Source organism: Lagenorhynchus albirostris, chromosome 19 (genome assembly GCF_949774975.1).
Source record: "Lagenorhynchus albirostris chromosome 19, mLagAlb1.1, whole genome shotgun sequence".
Classification (NCBI taxonomy): domain Eukaryota; kingdom Metazoa; phylum Chordata; class Mammalia; order Artiodactyla; family Delphinidae; genus Lagenorhynchus; species Lagenorhynchus albirostris.
Genome location: NC_083113.1, coordinates 19,385,992 through 19,407,790, shown reverse-complemented (window position 1 = coordinate 19,407,790; position 21,799 = coordinate 19,385,992). Strand labels below are relative to the sequence as shown.

The 21,799-nt window shown below is 37.7% G+C and overlaps 1 protein-coding gene and 1 long non-coding RNA gene across 2 annotated transcripts in view; one reads left to right on the top strand and one right to left on the bottom strand.

The window, feature by feature from the left end:
• DPY19L3 (dpy-19 like C-mannosyltransferase 3) overlaps nt 1-21,799 on the top strand; it is a 73,765-nt gene that overhangs the window by 18,520 nt on the left and 33,446 nt on the right. The window contains exons 4-8 of the mRNA XM_060130552.1: nt 6,145-6,235; nt 12,666-12,787; nt 13,535-13,680; nt 15,617-15,740; nt 16,284-16,418. Of these exons, the coding sequence (XP_059986535.1) occupies nt 6,145-6,235; nt 12,666-12,787; nt 13,535-13,680; nt 15,617-15,740; nt 16,284-16,418 (618 nt within the window). The remainder of the gene's footprint in view (nt 1-6,144; nt 6,236-12,665; nt 12,788-13,534; nt 13,681-15,616; nt 15,741-16,283; nt 16,419-21,799) is intronic.
• The window catches only part of LOC132509469 (uncharacterized), a 127,079-nt gene continuing 121,873 nt past the window's right edge, over nt 16,594-21,799 (bottom strand). The window contains exons 4-5 of the long non-coding RNA XR_009537017.1: nt 17,222-17,263; nt 16,594-16,743 (exon numbers count right to left, since the gene is read on the bottom strand). This is a non-coding gene — a long non-coding RNA (uncharacterized LOC132509469). The remainder of the gene's footprint in view (nt 16,744-17,221; nt 17,264-21,799) is intronic.

The following is a 21,799-nucleotide window of genomic DNA, read 5'->3' as shown; positions in this document are numbered from 1 at the left end:
GAGGGTGGGAGGGAGAAGCAAGAGGAAGGAGATATGGGGATATATGTATATGTATAGCTGATTCACTTTGTTATAAAGCAGAAACTAACACACCATTGTAAAGCAGTTAAACTCCAATAAAGATGTTAAAAAAAAAAGTCATGTACCACAGTGTTCATTTCAGCTCTATTTACAATAGCCAGGACATGGAAGCAACCTAAATGTCCGTCAACAGATGAATGGATAAAGAAGATGTGGCACATATATACAATGTAATATTACTCAGCCATAAAGAGAAACGAAATTGAGTTATTTGTAGTGAGGTGGATGTACCTAGAGTCTGTCATACAGAGTGAAGTAAGTCAGAAAGAGAAAAACAAATACCGTATACTAACGCACATACATGGAATCTAAAAAAAAAAAAATGGTACTGGCAGGGCAGGAATAAAGATGTAGACATAGAGAATGGACTTGAGGACACGGGGAGGGAGGGGGAAGCTGGGGCAAGGTGTGAGTATCAGCAACATACATATACTAGCAAATGTAAATGGTTAGCTAGTGGGAAGCTGCTGCATAGCACAGGGAGATACAGCTCAGTGACAACCGAGAGGGGTGGGATAGGGAGGGTGCGAGGGAGGCTCAAGAGGGAGGGGATATGGGGATATAGGTATACATATGGCTGATTCAGTTTGTTGTGCAACAGAAACTAACACAGTATGGTGAAGCAATTATACTCCAATAAAGATTTATTTAAAAAAAAACTTTGCTGAAAAGTTCTTTATCTTTGCTGTGGTAATACTATAGCCATTATCCAAATATGCTCAGGAACTGAGGAAGTGAATTTTTAATTTTTTTTAAATATACATTTATTTATTTATTTTTTGGCTGCATTGGGTCTCCCTTGACTGAGTGCGGGCTTTCTTTAGTTGTGGCGAGTGGGGGTTACTCTTTGTTGCAGTGCGCAGGCTTCTCATGGTGGTGGCTTCTCTTGTTGCGGAGCACAGGCTCTAGGCACGTGGGTTTCAGTAGTTGTGGCACAGGGGCTCAATAGTTGTGGCTTGCGGGCTCTAGAGTGCAGGCTCAGTAGTTGTGGCGCACAGGCTTAGTTGTTCCGCAGCATGTGGGATCTTCCCAGACCAGGGCTTGAACCCATGTCCCCTGCATTGGCAGGCGGATTCTTAACCACTGTGCCACCAGGGAAGCCCCTGAATTTTTAATTGTAATTAAATTAAGTAGGCACACGTGGCCCACATTAAATCCTTCAGGAAATCCCAATCAGTTTTCTTTTGACAGTGTCTAGAATCCGATCACCTCTCACAACCTCCGCCTTTGTCTCTACCAGGATTACTTCAGCAGCCCCCTTGCTGGTTTCCCGGCTTTGCCCTTGTCCCGTAGAATCTATTCTGAACACAGCAGCCAGTGCGATTCTTTTAAATATATAGCAGTGTATGTCTCTGCTCAAAACCCTTCACATTCAAACTCAACATGTCTAAAACCAAACTCCTGACCTCCGCACCTCCTGCACACACACCTTGTAGCTCAGAGTATGAGCCCAGAGTCCTTGTGTCTCCCAGACTGAGTGGTCCAGCCCCTAACCCCACATTACATCTCAGATTCTACTTCTGCCCCTACAGCCCCCCGACCTTATTACTGCCCCTTCCTTGTTCCCTCCACTCCAGCCACACTGTCTTCCTCACCGATCTCCAGGGTGCATGTGGGCTGTTTTGCCTGACTGATGGGCTCTCCCCTCAGACATCCACATGGCTCACTACCTCACCTCTTCCGCTCTCTGGTCAGTGTCACTTCATCAGCGAGGCCTTCCCTGTCCACCTCCAGGATCATGGCACCACCCCCTTCCCTCCCTATACCACTTCTCTGCTTTCCTTTGTATATTTTACTTGTTTATTTGTTCCCTTCTCCTTCTGCTCTAGATTATAAATTCCGTGAAGGCAGAGATCTGTGTCTCTTTTCTTCCCTGCTAAATCTCCCAGCAAGAGAATGCTTGTCAGTTGTTGGTGGTCAGTAGGTATTTGTTGAATGAATAAATGAGTGAGTGGATGGATGGATGGATGAATGAATGAGTGAATGACGAAGATCGATTGGAGGAAGAAGATACCAATTAGAAGCACAGAATCCAGTGGGGAGGCTAGTTTAATAGGCAAAGAATTGTCATTCCTTCAAATTGATACCTGTCTTTCCTTGAACAGTCATTTTCCTTTTTAAAAAATGCATTGTTCTTTCTCATTGAAACTTAAACTCCTTGGAATCAAGGACTGAATTCTTATCCCTTTTTGTTTCCTCAGAAAATAAACGTTCAGTTATAAGGAAAGGTAATTCTCATTTGGCCAGAAGTACTCAAGTCACTCAATTTTTTTAAGTCTTTTTTCTTTATGCTAACATTTTTTCTTATTTATTTGATTTTATAGAATTTGCACATCTTCCCATTGAATACTCCTGCAAAGCAAGGAGTCTTTAGACCAAATAGGGTTAATCCGCACAGTGGTAACTATGGTAGAACCACAACTGATAATTGCTTCAGCCGAGCCCAGTGGAAATACTGTCACTTCAACAATAGTCTAACCTAGTCACAAACACTGCTTGGCAGCTGTCATATGTCATGGCTTTTAATCAACTCTAGGGCAAGAATCATTCCATTCTAACAGATGGACATGAATTTAACCAGACAATAAACCATGTATGTGCCATAAATATGTTTGCTGACGGCATGATTCCCTGTACAGAACTTTAAGAACAGCTGTCTTATCATGAGCTACTGTTGCTTAGTGAGATGATTTGTTAACTTAATTCTGAAAGATTACATTTGTCTTTAATGTAATCTTTAATGTTAATTTTACCTTTAATGTTAATCTTTCAATGGCTTCCCCACTACCAGTTGCCTAGTTGTTTTGGGGGGGGGCAATTTTTATAAACAAAGTTATTTACATGAGATTTTTTAAAACTAATGATATGGTTCCTTTGCAAATTTTGTGTCATTTGTCTAAAAGGGCTTATTACCTTTTGTGTGTTGCCAGGGCATGCAAAACATTAGTTGCATGCCCTGGCAACATTAATTAGTCATTTTCTTTTTTTCATGCTTATTTCCTTTTAGTACTTCTGTTAAATTACTATATTAACTACTACTTAAATGGCTTTAGCTGTACAATTTCTTAAAAATACAATTATTTTGTCTTTCTGCTTTTCTCTGTCATCTTCAGAGACAATGTTTTTTATTCTCTCAACAGTGCTTCCCCTGTGGAACTTGTGCTATTTAAAATATGAAGTATTTGTTCATTTTGTGTTCTTCACAGGGTAACTTCTATTGATGTACCTTTTCATTGGCACTATCCACCAGGCAAAGTATAAATTGCTGTATAAAAACTGGAAGTGTTTTGAGTAGAGCAGATGTTCTCTTAGCATGAAGCAGATGTAAAACTTGCAAGTGTCTAATAGAGTATAGCATTTGGTTCTATACAGCTGGTGCCAAGATTACCAATTAATCATGTTGAAAGGCATTTTTACTAGTCGGGATCTCCTCTGTTCTTTACACATTCTGGGTATGTTAAAAGAGAGAGAGATGGAGCACAAAAGTGGTTTTCTACTTTTAGTACTTTGAGCGGTTTTTTTTCTCTTTCTGCATCTTCATGAAGTCAGTCTCCTTTTAGAACCATGTCCGATAGGGAGCCCCCTACATGTGAATGACTGTTTTTGTTCTCCAGTTTGGTTTGGGCATGAGTGTTTGATGTTAGAATATTCCATTGAAGGCAGCCACACTTTGAGCACTTTAAGGCAGCTGGAGAGAAGGAAAGGAATGTAATATACTTAATGTGGTTTTTTTTCTTATTTGCATGGGCAAAAGCTAGTATTTGCTTAGTTAATGTCACTTCATAGTTTCTATGGTTACCTGACCACGGAGGAGGTTGAACATTCTGGAAACAATTAATACCAATTTAGTTTTATGTTATCAAAAGCAGTGGAGCAGTTTTTCCCAAAGATTAAAGGTGAATGGATTAATGTGACTGCCAAAAGATAAAACTTTACGGGTATGAAAGACCCAACACAAATCAGTAGAAAATGTAAAAGCTAAAAGAGCTACATCATTTTCTGTTGTCCTTTTTGTAAAGCAAGTGCGCTAATGAAATTAAATTTCAAAACCCGATGAGCCTTTTTTTTCTTGTTTGATTTCCCAAGGATAAATTTGTTTTCTGGGCTCCCCTGGTGGCGCAGTGGTTGAGAGTCCGCCTGCCGATGCAGGGGACACGGGTTTGCACCCTGGTCCGGGAAGATCCCACATGCCACGAAGCGGCTGGGCCCGTGAGCCATGGCCGCTGAGCCTGCGCGTCCAGAGCCTGTGCTCCGCAACGGGAGAGGCCACAACAGTGAGAGGCCCGCGTACCGCAAAAAAAAAAAAAAAAAAAAAAAATTGTTTTCTGTGAAAGGAAACTCATTATATAAGAAGGTTTGCTACCCTGTGCCTTCTGCTTTTTTAAAAAAGAGTTAATGATGAAACATAATTGTTTTAATATCAGTAAGTGGATGTTTATACTCTTTGATAGTAGAGTATTCAATGCTTTATTCGTGAATTAATTTATAATACTTTTTTAAAGGGTAGGAGAAATATTTCTTTAAATATCTTTTTTTATTTTTTATTTTTTTTATTTTTGGCTGTGTCGGGTCTTAGTTGCAGGCGCACGGGTTCTTCGTTGGCCCACGGCATGTGGGATCTTCGTTCCCACACCAGGGATCGAACCTTCATCCCCTGCATTGCAAGGAGGATTCTTAACCACTGGACCACCAGGGAAGTCCCTCTTTAAATATCTTAAGGGCAGATCTGAAGATAAATAGCATGAGTGGTTCTTTTAATGAAATGTTTATTACTATTTGAAAAATAATTGGAGGTAGGGGAAAACAAAGATGTGCTAAAAGAAGTTTATCCACTAGAAAGTAAGATATTCAGTGTTTATCATCCTCCACCAGTAAAGTTGGGTTTGTGGAATATGGATCCACTGTATAGGAAAAAACATAGATGGTATTACATTTTAGACAGTGTGTTGCAGAACCTGGTTTTTTCAACACTGGTGTAAAAGAATCTATAATGACATAGGTTATAATTTTTTTTTTTTTTTTTTTTTTTGCGGTACGCGGGCCTCTCACTTTTGCGGCCTCTCGCGCCGTGGAGCACAGGCTCCGGACGCACAGGCCCAGCGGCCGGCTCACGGGCCCAGCCGCTCCGCGGCATGTGGGATCCTCCCGGACCGGGGCACGAACCCCCGTCCCCTGCATCGGCAGGCGGACCCCCAACCACTGCGCCACCAGGGAAGCCCCGGGTATAATTTTTTGTTCATTTATACTGTTATATATATATGAAATATAGAATCTAAGAGTATTAATAGGATTATTCCAGAAAGTCTTCCCCATTCTTGTTACCAGTTGCCTCCATATTTTATATTACTGATTTAAATCTTAAATTTCATAAAAGCACCTTACAACCAAATTGACTAATAGCTACTACTTTAAATTTTCAGTTCTTCTAAAATTGAATATTTATATAAAAGCAGTTTAATATTTCTTGTATCCATTTTCCTACATGAACATCTTTCCACCAAGGTTACACTTGTCAAAGTAAAATTCACATGTAAAAGGTCTGCCCCATTTTACTAAGAATACCTTGTATTCTTAGAATAAAAAGAAAATTATTAATCTTATATAATATTGTTAGCTTTTAGGCAGGTGTCTAATGCAGTTATAGTTCTTTTTATTTGAGAGACTTTTTTCTACTGTCCCTATTTTGTTTTTCACTAATATTACATAAGAATGGTGGTACTTTTAAGGTTTTAATTTGTGTGAAATTAAAAACGTTAACTCTGAAACATTAACTTAAATGGAACTAGTTTTCTCCATTGTTAAAAATGGTTTGTTATAGGAAATTTTAAACATCCACAAAAATAGCGAGAATAGTGAAATAAACCCCTATAATATACACCCAGCTTCAATAATTATCAGCCTTTTATTGTTTTTATTTGCCAAGATTTCTTAAGACTGTTGTCAGAGGTTTTTGTTTTTGTGTTTTTCTTCTAAGTTGTAGTTCTGTATCCTGTTTCTACAGTGACAATAGATATTTAAACAAAACTAGGTCATGTAAACCCAGTAGACCTAACTTTATTTCAGGAAGTGGAGCGAGAAATCTCATTCAGAACAGAATGTGGACTGTATTACTCCTACTACAAGCAGATGCTGCAGGCTCCAACCCTCATGCAAGGTAATCACAACTAATAGTTTTATTTGGGGTCTACTGCATTCTTTTCAATATTTCTGCTAAAATATACTTTTGCACTAATGCATTCTAAATGCTTTATAGATCTTGTGTAGTTTTTCCTTGAACTCGTATAGTTTTTTTCCTTTTTAACATAATCAATCCATGAAAATGTTTTGCTTTGGAAGAAGTTACGTAATATTTTATGTAGTTCTCCTCTCCTTGCTTCTCAGCTCTACTCCATCCCTAATTATCTGTTCATAGTTTCTTGGTTTTGCTGTTAATTGTTTTCATGGTCATTTTGGAAAAGGTCTTTGTATGTGAAAGGAGTATTGTCTGAAAACAGGAGACGTTTTGGTAGTACAAATGAGAATTACAGTTGTCTTTTTAGTCCCCAGTGCCCCCGTTCATTCCTTTATTTTGCAGTTACCATTTTCCCACGTTTTCTGTGTTTCTAAGTGGTTTAGAGCACATACTCTTTACCTTTACTCCATTTAATGGAACCCTCCAAAAGGGTCTCTCCTACTCAGTATATGCGTTATATGCTTCATATGGGTGCATATAACAGAGAATTGCCTTTTTCTAGGCTTTGTTTGGAATCAGATATATTTTTGGCAAGAATTCTTCATGGGCGATGTTTTGTACTTCTAATTTTATCACGATAGGAGACATGAAATTTTGGTTGCCTTTCTTTTAGTGCCATGAAAGTTAATCAGTTGATTCCTGTGTGGATAGTTGCATTCACACATAATAAGGTTAATTACTCACCAGCCTTGCACTTAATGGTTTTAGCAGCCATTGATGACTATTGCCTCTGTCCATTATTTCAATAGAGTTACAGAAGTGACTCTCATTCCTCCTGCATTTATTAGCTGGAACTCTGTTAGATAGAAAACCTTTTTCTCATCAGCTATTTGATTACCCCGAGCTACAGTTTATCCAAAAAAAGGCAGGATAAGTGTTGATTTTTCCCCCATACAGTTGATCCTCATTATTCATGGATTCTATATTTGCAAATTCACCTACTCTCTGAAACTTATTTGTAACCCCAGAATCAATAGTCCTGGTGCTTTCACAGTCATTCACGGGCATGTGCACAGCAGTGAAAATTTTTAGTTGCTTCATTTGTGTGTTCCCAGCTGAGGTCAAATAAGGTGATGCAGTGCTTTCGTGTTTCAGTTCAGACTACAGAGTCCTTTTCACAATCTGTTTAGTGCCATGTTTTTTTTGCATTTTTGTGGTTTTCGTTGGTGATTTTCCTGTTTAAAGTGGCCCACGAGCATAGTGCTGCAGTGCTGTCTAGTTTTCCTAAGTGCAAGAAGGCTATGGTGAAGGCATACAGAGAAAATAACGTGTGTTAGATGAGCTTTGTTCAGGTGTGAGTTAGAGTGCTGTCGGCCATGAGTTAAATGTTAATGAAACAACAATATATACTAAAGGTGTCTTTAGACAAAAACTCATATAAATCAAGGTCATGTGTTGATCAGTTGATGAAAATGCATGACCAGAAGCTTGTAGGAAAGTAACCCTGTATTTCCTCCTCATTCAGTATTGCTAATACAGTTTTCATTGCAATTTTATAGAACATAACTGTGGTGAGTAATGAGAATCAGCTGTACTTACAAGTTCTCAAAATTATGAGTTGCTTCTCTAGCATTCTCCAAAGCAGGGGTTCTTACTGAAGGGCAGTTGTGTCCCTGGGGGACATCTGGAATGTCCAGAGATGGTTTTGATTGTTACACTTTACGGGGGAGAGGGTGAGTGTGCTACTGGAATTTAGCGAGTAGAGGGCAGAGATGCTGCTAAACATCCTGTAGTGCTCAGGACAGTCCCCCCAACAAAGAAGTATCGGGACCAAAATGTCAAAATACTGGTAGTGTTGAAGTTGAAAACCTCTGCTCTAAAGGTGAATAATGAGTATTTTCTTTCTAAGTATCACTATGAACTCAGTGGTTGATCTGTTTCAATTCATTTAGTTATTTGTTAAGATTATTCTTTTAGAAACTTTCAAACATATAAAAAGGTAGAGAAAATCCTCTAATGGATTTGCACTCAAGTATCACTCAATTACAGTGGTTACCAGTTTATGACCAATCTTGTTTCCTCTCTACCCCCATCCTCAATCTGGATAATTTTGGAGTAACTCCAAGACATCATATTGCTTCATCTGTAAATATATCAGTATAATTTTCTAAAGAATGGCAATTCCCTTTTTTTTTTTTTTTTTTGCGGTACACGGGCCTCACACTGCTGTGGCCTCCCCCGCTGCGGAGCACAGGCTCCAGACGCGCAGGCTCAGCAGCCATGGCTCACGGGCCCAGCCGCTCCACAGCATGCGGGATCCTCCCAGACCGGGGCACGAACCCATGTCCCCTGCATCGGCAGGTGGACTCTCAACCACTGCGCCACCAGGGAAGCCCATCCCTTTTATAAACATAACCAAGTTGTCATTATCACAATTAAGAAATTACTTAATATCAAATATCTACTCAATATTCTCATTTTCCTCTTGTCTTACAGATTTTTAATGTAGTTTTGAAATCCAAATAAAGCTCATACATTGCAGTCTTTGGCTATGTCTTTGTTTCTTTTAAGCTATGGATTTTCACCATCTTTTTTTTCTTGTAATTCTTCACTGGAAACACTGATTGCTTTGTCTGAGTTTTCCACTTTCTGGATTTTGGTGGAGCCCCAATGGTGCCATTCAGTGTTTCTCTGTTGTCTGAATTTCCTCTTAATTGGCAGTTAGACCTAGAGGCTTGCTCAGATTTAGGTTCTGCTTTTTAGCAAGAATACTTCCTAGATGGTGTTGTACACTTCCACATCAGGGGGTGCATAATGTGCAGCTCATTCTTTTGGAGTTTAGACTGGGCCATCCATTATTAAGTTCTTAGTTAGCCTTTCACCTAGGTTTATCACCATTGATGATCATTACTTAAATCTGTTCATTACATAAGGACTATAGCATGGTGATATTCTGATTCTGTAATTCCTTCCATCATTATCAGATGGACTTCCTCTCTAAATAAAAACGTTTTCTCATCAACTATTTGGCAACCCAGAATGTCAGTTCCTAAAGGAAAGGTGGGATAAGTATTGATCCTTTCCCTTTGTTTTAGAATGGGTTACCTCTCTAGCATCCCCTAAAGGTTTGCTTTTTAAATATTATCATAAACACATGGATTTCTAACATATTTCATGCATTTCAATCTTTTGCATTATTCTTATAACAAGTTGTCCAGTCTTTGGCCAGTGGGATGCCCTTCAAATCAGCTGCTGTCTTTTTTTTTTTTTTTTTTTGGCTGCATTGGGTTTTTCGTTGCTGTGCGGGCTTTCTCTAGTTGTGGCAAGCTGGGGCCACTCTTCATTGTGGTGCACAGGCTTCTCATTGCGGTGGCTTGTCTCATTGTGGAGCACGGGTTCTAGGCATGCAGGCTTCAGTAGTTGTGGCACACAGGCTCAGTAGTTGTGGCTTGTGGGCTCTAGAGCACAGGCTCAGTAGTTGTGGCACCTGGGCTTAGTTGCTCTGCGGCATGTGGGATCTTCCCGGACCAGGGCTTGAACCCTTCTCCTCTGCATTGGCAGGTGGATTCTTAACCACCAACTGCTGTCTTTTTGACATGACTCCAGTAGCCTTTGAAAACTCCTTTGGCATGACAAGATGTTTCAAGCCCATTTTGTGTATTTCCTACCCGTGACCTAGAATCAGCTGTTTCTCCAAGGAGCCCCAGTTCTCTTTAGTGGCTATTTAGAGACCACAGTCTGGGTACTAGAGGCACTTATTGCTACTAGTTTGGTCCTTATTTCCAGACCTTTAGTGAGCAGAGTAGGAAATGTGATTTTTTTTTCCTAAAAGAAAATATGAATAGAGCTATTTTTAGTTCAAAATTAGGATAACAAAGGTTTTTACTTTTTTGACTTTATATTTGTATCTTGTTTTCTTTAAGTTGAAAATTTTGGCTTCTATGACATTATCACTTATTTGTTTTATGCTGCTATGTAGAATACTTTCAGTGTAGCAATGATAATATTGCTACTAACAGTATGATTGCCTGAAAACAGTTCAAGCTGTCTTTGTAATTCTTTTTGTCCTTAGGATGTAGCCTACTAGGAATTTACAGTCATATTCCTCTATTCCCAAGAACACTGGAAAGAGTTCTTTTTATGTGACCAAGCTACCAACTCAGTAGGTTTCTTTGTTTTATCTTGCTTTTGGTTTTCAGTGATTGCTTTGTTAAAAATTTTTATATATTTTTTATACTTATTAAAAAAATGTTTACATGGTTCCAAAGTCAAAACTATAAAACAGGGAGCATTCAGGGAAGTCCACCTCCATCCCTGTCACCTCCACCCTGTTTCTTTCCTCACTTTTTAGGTAACTATTTGTATTAGTTTTTGGTTTATTCTTCTACCGTTAGTATTTTCAATATAAGCAAATACTTTATATATTCATATTTTCCCTTTTATTACAGAAAAAACCCTGCTTACTGTACACACTGTCCTCTATTTTGCTTTTTTCACTTGACTGAAATCTTGATCACTCTATAGTAGAGTATCATGATATTCCTTATTTATTTACTTACTTATTTTCTTGCAGTTGCATAGTACTCCTTGGTGTGGGTAACCATAACTTTATTCAAGTAGCCTTCTTGTCTTTGTCTACTCGGGCTGCCATAACAAACTAACATTAACTGGGTGGCTTAAAAAAACAGAAATTTATTTTCCCACAGTTGCAAAGGCTGGAAGTCTAAGATCAGGGTACCAGCACAGTTGGGTTCTGGTGAGGACTCTCTCGGCTTGTTGCTGGCCACCTCTCTTTGCATCCTCACATGGAAGACAGAGACAGAGAGCAAGCTCTCCAGTGTCTCTTCTGATAAGAGCACTAATCCCATTATGAGGGTCCCCCTCTTATAACCTTTGTCTCTACCTAATTACCTCCCAAAGGCTCATCTTCAATACCATCACATTGGAGGGGGACGGCCTTAGGGCTTCAACATAGGGGGCCATATAAAGTCTCAGTCCATAACACTCCTGTATTAGTCTAGTAGGACTGCCGTAACAAAATAACACAGAGTGGGTAGCTTAAACAGTACAAATTTATTTTCTTTCAGTTCTGGAGGCCAGAAGTCTACGATCAAGGTACTGTCGGGGTTGGTTTCTGGTGAAGCCTCTTTCTGGCTTGTAGCTGGCCACCTTCTTGCCATGTCCTTACAAGGCCTTTCCGCTGTGTGTGTGCATAGAGGGAGGGAGAGAGCCCTCTCTTGTTGGTTCCTCTTCTTATAAGGACACCAAGTCCTATCTGATTAAGGCCCCACCCTATGACCTCACTTAACCTTTTTACCTCCTTGTAGACCCTATCCAAATACAGACACATTGGGGTTAGGGCTTCAACATAGGAATTTGGGGGGACACATTTCATTCCAAAACACCTCCTGTTGATGGACTTTGGCATTGTTTCTGATCTTTTGCTTTTACAGATGGCACTGCAGGAATGACCTTGTACCTATGTCATTTTGTCTTTTTGCCAGTCTGTCTTTGGAATCTGTTCCTAGACATGGGCTTCCTGGATCAAAGAGTAAATGCACATGTAATCTTGCTAGGTGTTGCCAAATTGTCTTCCATAGGGATTATACCATTTTGCATTCCCAACTACAGTGTATGAAAGAGCCTTACAGCCTCACTAACAGAGTATATTGTCAAACTTCTTGATTTTTTCCAAGCTGCTAGGTGAGAAACGATATCTTAGTGTAGTTTTAATTTGCTATTCTAGTAGGAGTGAGGCTGAGCATCTTTTCAGATGTGTAAGGACTGTGTGCATGTTTTCTTCTGTGAACTGTTCATACCTTCTGTTAATTAGTTGGCTTGGTTACAGTAGCAAATGACCTCAATATAACAATGGAATTCTATAACAACAGATTTATTTCTCACTCTCATTATCCAGCCCCTATGTGGAACATACTGTTACCACTGCAGAGGGAAAGGGCAAGATTGCTGGTGGAAGCATGCATTGTCTCCTAAAGATTCTGCTCAGACGTGACCTGTGTCACATCCACTCACCTGCCATTGGTCAGAGCAAGTCAAATGGCCAAACCCATCCCTGGGGGTGGGAGGGAGGCTTCATATACTCTCCCAAAGGAGGTACTACAGGTCTCATGGCAGGAAGGCAGAGCAGGGAAATATAAAATCCTCTTGCCCAAATTTCTGTAGAAGAATCATACGGTTCTTCTGTTACATCACAGAAGTTATAATTTACCTATGTTTGTGTAAACATTTAAATAATGTCCATCTATTATATGGTATGCTTTTCATGGATAGGACTATTATATCCGCAACACCTAGCACATTCTCTGGCATATACTAAAGAATCTATGAATAGTTTTGAATGAATAATTTAATTATAATTATCTTTTACTGAATTTTCAAATATCAATCTTAGGTTTTCATGGCTTAATATATGATAACAAAACCGAATCTATGAGGACAATTAACCTCCTTCAACGAATGAATATTTACCAAGAGGTTTTTCTCAGTATTTTATATAGAGTTCTACCCATACAGGTATGTTGTGTTCTGTGACATTGAATTTAATATTAGATGAAAGTCAAAGTCTGACATTTTAAGTTGAATGTTTCACATATGTTTTTCTGATCTTCAACTGGCTTGGTATAAAAACAGTAGTATCCTAATTTTCTCCATACATATTGTGAATTTTGCTTTTTATTTATATTTTATAAGATACTTTTACATATAGATGCTTCCAGGCTTAAAGTATGCAGTCTAGAAGCTGATAAATATTTTCATTTGGAAACATGTGATCACTCCTCATTTATCTTTGAAATAAAAAAACAACCTGGAGAGTTAGCAAATCACAGTGACCACTTCTCATGTGAATAAGGTAATACTGGATGAAGTTAGCTGTAAAACTCGTCTAAAGAATGAAACTAGGGACTTCCCTGGTGGTCCAGTGGTGAGGACTCCGCGCTCCCTATGCAGGGGGCCTGAGTTTGATCCCTGGTCAGGGTACTAGATCCCACGTGCCGCAACTAAGACCCAGGGCAGCCAAATAAATAAATAAATACTTAAAAAAAAAAAATGAAGCCAGAATCCTCAAGGACTTCCTTTTCTGCTTTTGTATTGAGAAGAAAGGCTGCTAGCACACTTTTACACAGGAAGGAGTGATGTACGCTTATTTCTTGGAATTAATACCAAGCTTCTGAATATTAAATTTCCACTGTCATATTTTGTAAATGGCAATGAGAAGGAGTAGGGCTTCTTTAACAGACGTTTTTTATCATTCCCTTACAGAAATATATAGAGCCAGTTTATTTTTATATTTACACCTTATTTGGACTCCAAGCAATTTATGTCACAGCTCTTTACATAACCAGCTGGCTCCTGAGTGGTACGTGGCTGTCAGGACTCTTAGCAGCTTTCTGGTATGTCACAAATAGGTGAGTTGGAATCAGTATTCCCTTCTCCCTTTCTAAGGTATAAGTTAAAATGAAGTCACTTCATTTCCAGTTTAAAGAAGGTTGTTCTGCCACATTTTGTGTGGAGTATTTCCTCTTTGGGTTACCTAGTGGAGGTTTTCTTATTTAGTAAGATAGAAAGTCCTACTTTTATATGTATATCTACAGCTGAGGAACAAAACACTGAATTGTAAGTCAAGAGAATCATCTATAATAATCCCAATTCTATTACCAACTAGCTGTGTGATCAGTATTTCTCCAGCCACAAATCTCATCTCTTAAAAGGTTTATTAATATCTTTACTATCAACCTCAGTAAGATTGTATGCAGCTCATAATTAGCAAAGTATAAAGCACTGCACAAGTGTAAGGAAGTTCTTAAATTATTTAATTACTATCTATTAATTTCCAAACGCTGGAGCATTATGAAATAGCATTTTTAAAAAACATATTCGAGATAAATCAAATTATTGCCTGACCTATTAAAAGCAATACCAATAGTCAGTAGCAGTCTTAAAACTTGAACATGAATTCTGATGTTGATTTTATGTTGTAATCCTCAACAAATTACTTTTTATTATAACCTTACTGAGTGCTTACTATATGCCAAGCACTTTACATCATACTTTATATGTATGATTTTAACAACCCTGTAGAGTGGGTACTATTATTATTACTATTTTGTTTTATTTTATTTTATTTTGTGTGTGTGTGTGTGGTATGCGGGCCTCTCACTGTTGTGGCCTCTCCCGTTGTGGAGCACAGGCTCCGGACGCGCAGGCTCAGCGGCCATGGCTCACGGGCCCAGCTGCTCCGCGGCATGTGGGATTCTCCCAGACCTGGGCACGAACCCGTGTCCCCTGCATAGGCAGGCGGACTCTCAACCACTTGCGCCACCAGGGAAGCCCATTATTACTATTTTAGAAGTGAGGTAATTGAAGCTTAAAAGGTTGTTTTATACATATACATTGTATGTATAAATATATAAAAAGGTTATGTGTGCATATGTATATATATATATGAGAATGTATAGGCATATATATTTATATATAAAGGCATACACACACACACACACACGTGCACACATGGAGCTAAGTCTTGGTCAGAATTCAAATGTAGAGTGTGAGACCACTATGTTATGCTGCCTCTTAACATTTTATTTATTTTTTATTTATTTATTTATTTTTTGCGGTACGCGGGCCTCTCACTGTTGTGGCCTCTCCCGTTGCGGAGCACAGGCTCTGGACGCGCAGGCTCAGCGGCCATGGCTCACGGGCCCAGCCGCTCCGCGGCATGTGGGATCTTCCCGGACCGGGGCACGAACCCACGTCCGCTGCATCGGCAGGCGGACTCTCAACCACTGTGCCACCAGGGAAGTCCGCTCTTAACATTTTAATCTAACATATTATTCCTGCTAAGAGTAAATGAAAGTCTGTAATTCAGCTATACTTCAACAAAAAATAAATTTAAAAAAAGAATAAATTAAAGTCAAATTTATTGTTTCTATTAAAAGTAAATAAAGACATTTATTGGATTCCTAGTATGTATAGGGATCGTTCTTGGTACTAGGTGTACAAAGTTGAAAACTTAACTACACTTGCCCTCTGGGGGTTCACATTTTAGGGGAGTCAAGGAGCTTTTAAAAGTTATTAATCAATGACAAAATTAAGACTCAAGTATAAAGCACTACCAGTTCTACCCCAGTTCTACCACTGCATACCTGTGGACAGGTTAGTTAAATTTTCTCAATGCCAGTTTTATGTTGCAGGCGTGATGATGATGATGATAAAGGCAAATTATTGAGAACCAAGAACCAAAATCTAAATATACTTAACATAATATGTCTTTCACTTTAGGAAATCTTTGAGGTAATGATAGTAAAAATTACTACTTTGGTCCTTTGTATTTTCCTTGTGCAGAATAGATACCACAAGGGTTGAGTTTACCATCCCACTGAGAGAGAATTGGGCGCTGCCATTCTTTGCAATTCAGATAGCAGCAATTACATATTTCCTGAGACCAAACTTACAGCCCCTTGCTCAAGTAAGTTTTTATAATACTTTGTATATATTTTTAGTTCTCCAATTTTATCTTAGAAGCTTCAGAAAATGTGATGTTCATAGTGTCCAAGTGCATGTTAATAGTTCTTATTCCATGACCAATTTTTTAACTTGAGTTAAATTAAGTTTTCTTTTTCTAAACCTGTTCCTACTTTGCAAAGAAAATATTTTCATTTTTGATGTTAAAAATGTACCCTACATTATCTGCCCTTAAACAGTTACGGCAAACCCACACAAAATTTCTGCAGAACTGTCAGAATTTTTAAGCCATTGCTCTTGAGATGTGATTTGGTGCATTATTGCCTCCATGATAATATGGAGACACATACCATATGTGAATATTTATATGCAGAGTGTCACGTTAGGCTATTTAGAACTTAATTAACAAATGCAAGAGTTTTCAGAGCAACAGTTCATAGTTTTTCTGTTTGGTTTATAGAGATATTGGCTGCTCTTGAGAACACTTGTCTGAGAGGCTTTTTATTACTAGAGACATGTAAATTATACAAAGATTTTCTTTTTACAGAGGCTGACACTTCTTGCCATTTTCATATCAACTTTTCTCTTTAGTCTAACATGGCAATTTAATCAATTTATGATGCTGATGCAAGCATTAGTGCTGTTCATACTGGACTCCTTGGACATGCTGCCAGCAGTGAAGGTAAGGTTTGCTCTCTTTTCTCAGTTGAGATGGTTGTTGTTTAATGTTTTATATGATAGAATGAGCTCAGAATATGCACATGCTTAATGATAAAGTTGAAGCTGCTTCTTAGCTATAATGTAAATATGCTGTAGTCAGTTGAAGCTGAGTAATTTATGCAGCCTAGTTTGACCATCTTAATTTTTATTCTGCTTATTTTACATTAAAAGATGGATTTATTTCGGGACTTCCCTGGCAGGCCAGTGGTTAAGACTCCACACTTCCACTGCAGGGGGCACAGGTTCGATCTCTGGTCAGGGAACAAAGATCCCACATGTGGCGTGACCTTAAAAAAAAGATGGATTTATTTGGAGCACAAATATCTAAATCAGTTGTCCTTTATAGAGTTGACTTAAATTTTAAAATATAAGATAGCTATTTTAAAATGTATTACTGTGTATTGTCCCACCTTTTTTTCCCCAAGGAAATCCATGGGTGTATAACAGCTTTTCTGTGGTACTTTGTAAAATTTTCATAGTAACATTTACCAGTATGGGATGTGAATCCCTATTGATTGGTCAGAGGTCACATATGAAATAAGGAAATTATAAAGGAAACCATTGTTTGTCTCCCAGTGTGTGCTGCTGTCATTTAACTGTATGGTTTTTGTCATGTGCAGAAATATGTTTTAATGTGTTGTATATGTTTTTAAGTTGCTCATAGTTACTATTCCAAAGTAACAGTAACTTAAATTTTCCAAGTATAAAATATTATCACCAGATCTAAGGCAGCAATATAATCTAATAGAGAAGAGTTGTACTCACATATTCCATGTCAAAAGAGATGCAACAATCTTTGGAAACTGACTGAATCTGAATTAGGAAACATTAAAGTCAACCAACACACATATATTATCTATCTACTGAGTCTTAATATTAGGATAGGCACTATAGAAAATTCCAACCTGTATAAGACATTGTCCCATCCACAGGGAGTTTGCCATCTAGCTTGGGAAATAAAGATGTCTGTACAATTAGAGGGATGTCTGTATATCTGTAGATGTCAATTTGTAGTAACAGTAAGTGCCAGAAGTCTAGAAGAGGAGACTTCTTTTTCGGCTAGAAAGGTTTCACAGAAATGAGATTCTAGAGGTGGACCAAAAATGAGGAGACTAGAATTTGGATGGAGTTTGAGAGGGGAAGATATGAAGGTAAAATACAGTAAAGAAAGCAGGTGGATAAATGGGAAAAGTATGTGAAAAAGAATGGATACTTCTATGGGTATAACTGAATCAATTTTCTGTATACCTGTAACTAACACATCATTAATCAGCTATACTCCAATATAAAATAAAAATTTAAAAATTAAAACTATTTTTAATTAAAAAAAGAAAGCAGGTGGATAAGCCAAAGTTAAAATGTGTATATATGTGTGGGGGTGTATAATATATGTATGTGTGTGTATATATATATGGTATTAGATAATGATAATAGAGCCCACATGCCTCTAAAAGCTGCATGTACAAATGAAGCTGAGTCTGTTGCTGTCTGTTTATATTTGCTTTCCTGTTTTGTAAACTCTTTATGCTTTGTTCATGGAGACTTGCAAGCTAAGGGGAAGAGGTGCCTAGATACCTTTGTATTTCTTGTCATACACTCTTAGGCCAGTTAGTCTCTTCATATGTGATATCACTTTTCCCCCCTTTCTAACAAGTATGTTCAAAAGAACATTGTACATTTTAACATAAAAAATAAATTAATTAATAAATGAAAGAAGAAATAAATAAAAATAAATAATATTGAGCCATTTTGAAAATACATATATAAAACTTTTTTCCTAGTGTATAATTTTTCTGTAGTGTATTTTCACAGTAGGTATCAAAAACCTAAGAAAACATGTATGTCTTTTCACCAAATTTTGACCTCTTGAAATTTATCCTAAGGAAATAATCAAACATGTTCATTTTAGCTGGACTGTAATAAGAAAAGTCTGGAAATGACCTAAGTCAATAGCAATAGGGTATTGTTAAACAAACATGTCTTAACTGTGTAACACAGTGTTAGTTACATATAACCATTAGTTTTCCTTCTCCCTTTTTTAAAAATAAAACATATGTATAGAGAGAGGAAAGTTTCCAGAAATATATGCATTAAAGTATTAGCAGTCAGCTATGTGATTGATGCTCTTATTTTCTTTTTGTTCTTTACATCTCTTGAATATTTCTGTAATGAACATCTGTTTTTCTTTTTTAAAAAATTGGAAGACAGAATAAAAGGTACTATTTTGGCACAGACAAAAAACTAAAGAATAATACAGCTAATTTATTTCATATTCAGTTCTAAACTTCGTTTAACTTTTATATTTGAAACTCTGTTGGCGTTAGAAGTAGTTAAAACTATCAGAATTGAAGGAGGAACAGTATTATAATGAAAGGATCCTGGGTTATAATACCAAGTTGCTACTATCAACTCTGAAGATAACTAGCTCTTTAAACTTTGTCAAGTGATGTAACTTCTTGGAGCCTTAGTTTCTTCATAAATTGGAATCACTGATCTCTAATCATATTGAATGGGAAAGAGTCAGAATAATTGATATAGAAAAAAGTAATACAAATTCAGAGCCTGATGTGGTGACAAGAAGCAATATCTTTTTCAGTACACGTCATCTTCTTTTCATGGATGATGGAAAATCTCTTACCATCAAAAGTTTTCAGTGAGAAATGTGTACAGGGTTTTAAAATATAAAACAGAATAGTAAATGTTATTACTAAGCATATAATTCTGTTCGATTAAAGACTAAGAATGTGGAGACTACCTGTTGTGAAAACAAAACACATTAGTGATCAATGCCTAAGAGGCAATTTTAAAGTACTCCGTATGGTTCCAGACAAAATGAAGGAAACGCACTTCTTATTCTTCCTACTAAGTACAATTAAAAGCCCTAGATAATATGTAAAAAACAAATATAAGAAAATTTTGAGAGGTGGAGAAAAGAAAGTAGACTACACCTAGAGACCTCGAAACCAGAGGAAGAATATGGCAGTGAGTTCACTGGGTTTTCTTTTTGCTGCATATATCTCAGACTAGGTACTGGAAAAGTCAGCAATCAGGAGAAACCAATGGACTCAAACCAAAAAAGCCCCAAGAAAAGCCAAAAGGACAAGAAAGGGTGAAGCATGAATGCCACGTGGAGAACCTTCAACTTCAACCTAGTGGTAATGAGACAGCCCTCCCCATCCCTCCCGGGATGGTGTCAGCAGAGAGCCTAAACTTTCATCTTCACCCAGCAGTAATGAGACACCCCTTTCTTCTGCCCCTCAAAAGTCAGTGGAGGTCAAATGTCCAGGTCACCCTGGACATCCAAACCCATCTGGAAATAATGAGGCAGTGTCCTTCTTTCCTCAGTGGCATGACGCTGGCATGGTGTCAGAGGAGGTCTGCTGGCACAGAAGATTTACATAAGATTCAGAGTTCCATAACATAATACAATTGAAGATCATTTGTTAAACTAAGAACCAGGAAAATCTCTTGAATGAACAGAGACCATCAGCAGGTGCCAAAACCAAGGCACACAAAAGTTGAATTACCTGACAAGGAATTTAAAGCAGCTATCATAAAAAAAAAATCTCATTGAGCAATTACAAACACGCTTAAAACAAATGAAAAATAGGAACTCTTAACAGAGATTTAGAAGATAAAAAGAAGCAGCAAATGGAAATTTTAGAACTGAAAAATTCCAATAATGAAAATAAAAACCTCAATAGATGGGCTTCCCTGGTGGCACAGTGGTTAAGAATCCACCTGCCAATGCAGGGGACATGGGTTCAATCCCTGGTCCAGGAAGATCCCACATGCTGCGGAGCAACTAAGCCTGTGCGCCACAACTACTGAGCCTGCACTCTAGAGCCCGCGAGCCACAACTACTGAAGCCCACATGCCTAGAGCCCGTGCTCCACAACAAGAAAAGCCATTGCAGTGAGAAGCCCACAGACTGCAGTGAAGAGTAGCCCCCACTTGCCTCAATTAGAGAAAGCCCGCACACAGCAACGAAGACCCAATTCAGCCAAAAAAATAAACAAATTAATTAAATAAATTTTTTAAAACCAAAAAACTCAGTAGATGGACTCAACAGTAGACTGGAATGGTCAGAGGAAACAATCAGTGAACTTGAAGACAGGACAATTTAGAAATGAACTAATTTGAACAAGAAAATAGACTGGAAAAAAATGAACAGAGCTTCAGAGACCTATGGGACCATAACAAGAAGTCTAATTCATATAATCAGAACCCCAAAAGGAGAGAAAGAGAGTGAGGCTGGAAAAAGTATTTGAAAAAAATACTTTTTGAAGGAATGTCAAAAACTTCCCAAATTTGTCAAAACCTACAGAATCAAGAAGCTGAGCTAATGTCAAATAGGGTAAACCCAAATAAACCAATGCCAAGATACATCATAATCAAACTTCTGGAGAATAAAGATAAAGAAAAAAATCTTGAAAGCAGTCAGAGAAAAGTGATACCTATAGGGGAAAACCAGTTTGAACAACAGTCGGTTTCTCATCAGAAACCATGGTGCTGAAAGAATAGAATGGTCAACCCAGAATTCTATAGCCAGCAAAAATATCTTTCAGGAAAGAAAGGGAAAGCAAAACATTCTCAGATGAAGGAAAACTAACAGAATTTGTTACCTATGGACCTATTGTTAAAAAAAAAATGCCTAAATGAAGTTCTTGAAATAGAAGGAAATGATAAAAGAAGAAATGTTGGGACATCAGGAAGAGAGAAAAGGCAATTAAAAGTAAAAATATGAATAAATATAATAAACTTCCTCTCTCATCTTGAGTGTTCTAAATTATGTTTGATAGCCGAAGCAAAAATAATAATATGGTCTTATGGTTCTCAATGTATGTAGAGGAAATATTTATGACAGTTGTAAATGAGAAAAGTAAAGGGACTTAAATTGAGGTAAAATTTCTACACTTGATTTAAACTGGTAAAATGTCCACACTAGTAGACTGTAATAAGTTATGAATGTATAATGTAATAACCCAGAACAACCACTAAAAATCTGTACACAGAGATACATTCAAAAATACTATAAATAAGTAAAAATGGAATTCTAAGAATATTCAAGTTACCCACAGGAAGGCAGAAAAGAAAACAGAAATGGAAAACGGAGTGAACAAACAGCAAATGATAAAATGGCAGATTTAAGACCTATCATATCAATAATAACACATATATACAATAGAATATTACTCAGCCATAAAAAGAAACGAAATTGAGTTATTTGTAATGAGGTGGATGGACCTAAAGTCTGTCATACAGAGTGAAGTAAGTCAGAACGAGAAAAACCAATACCATATGCTAACACATATATATGGAATCTGAAAAAAAAAATGGTTC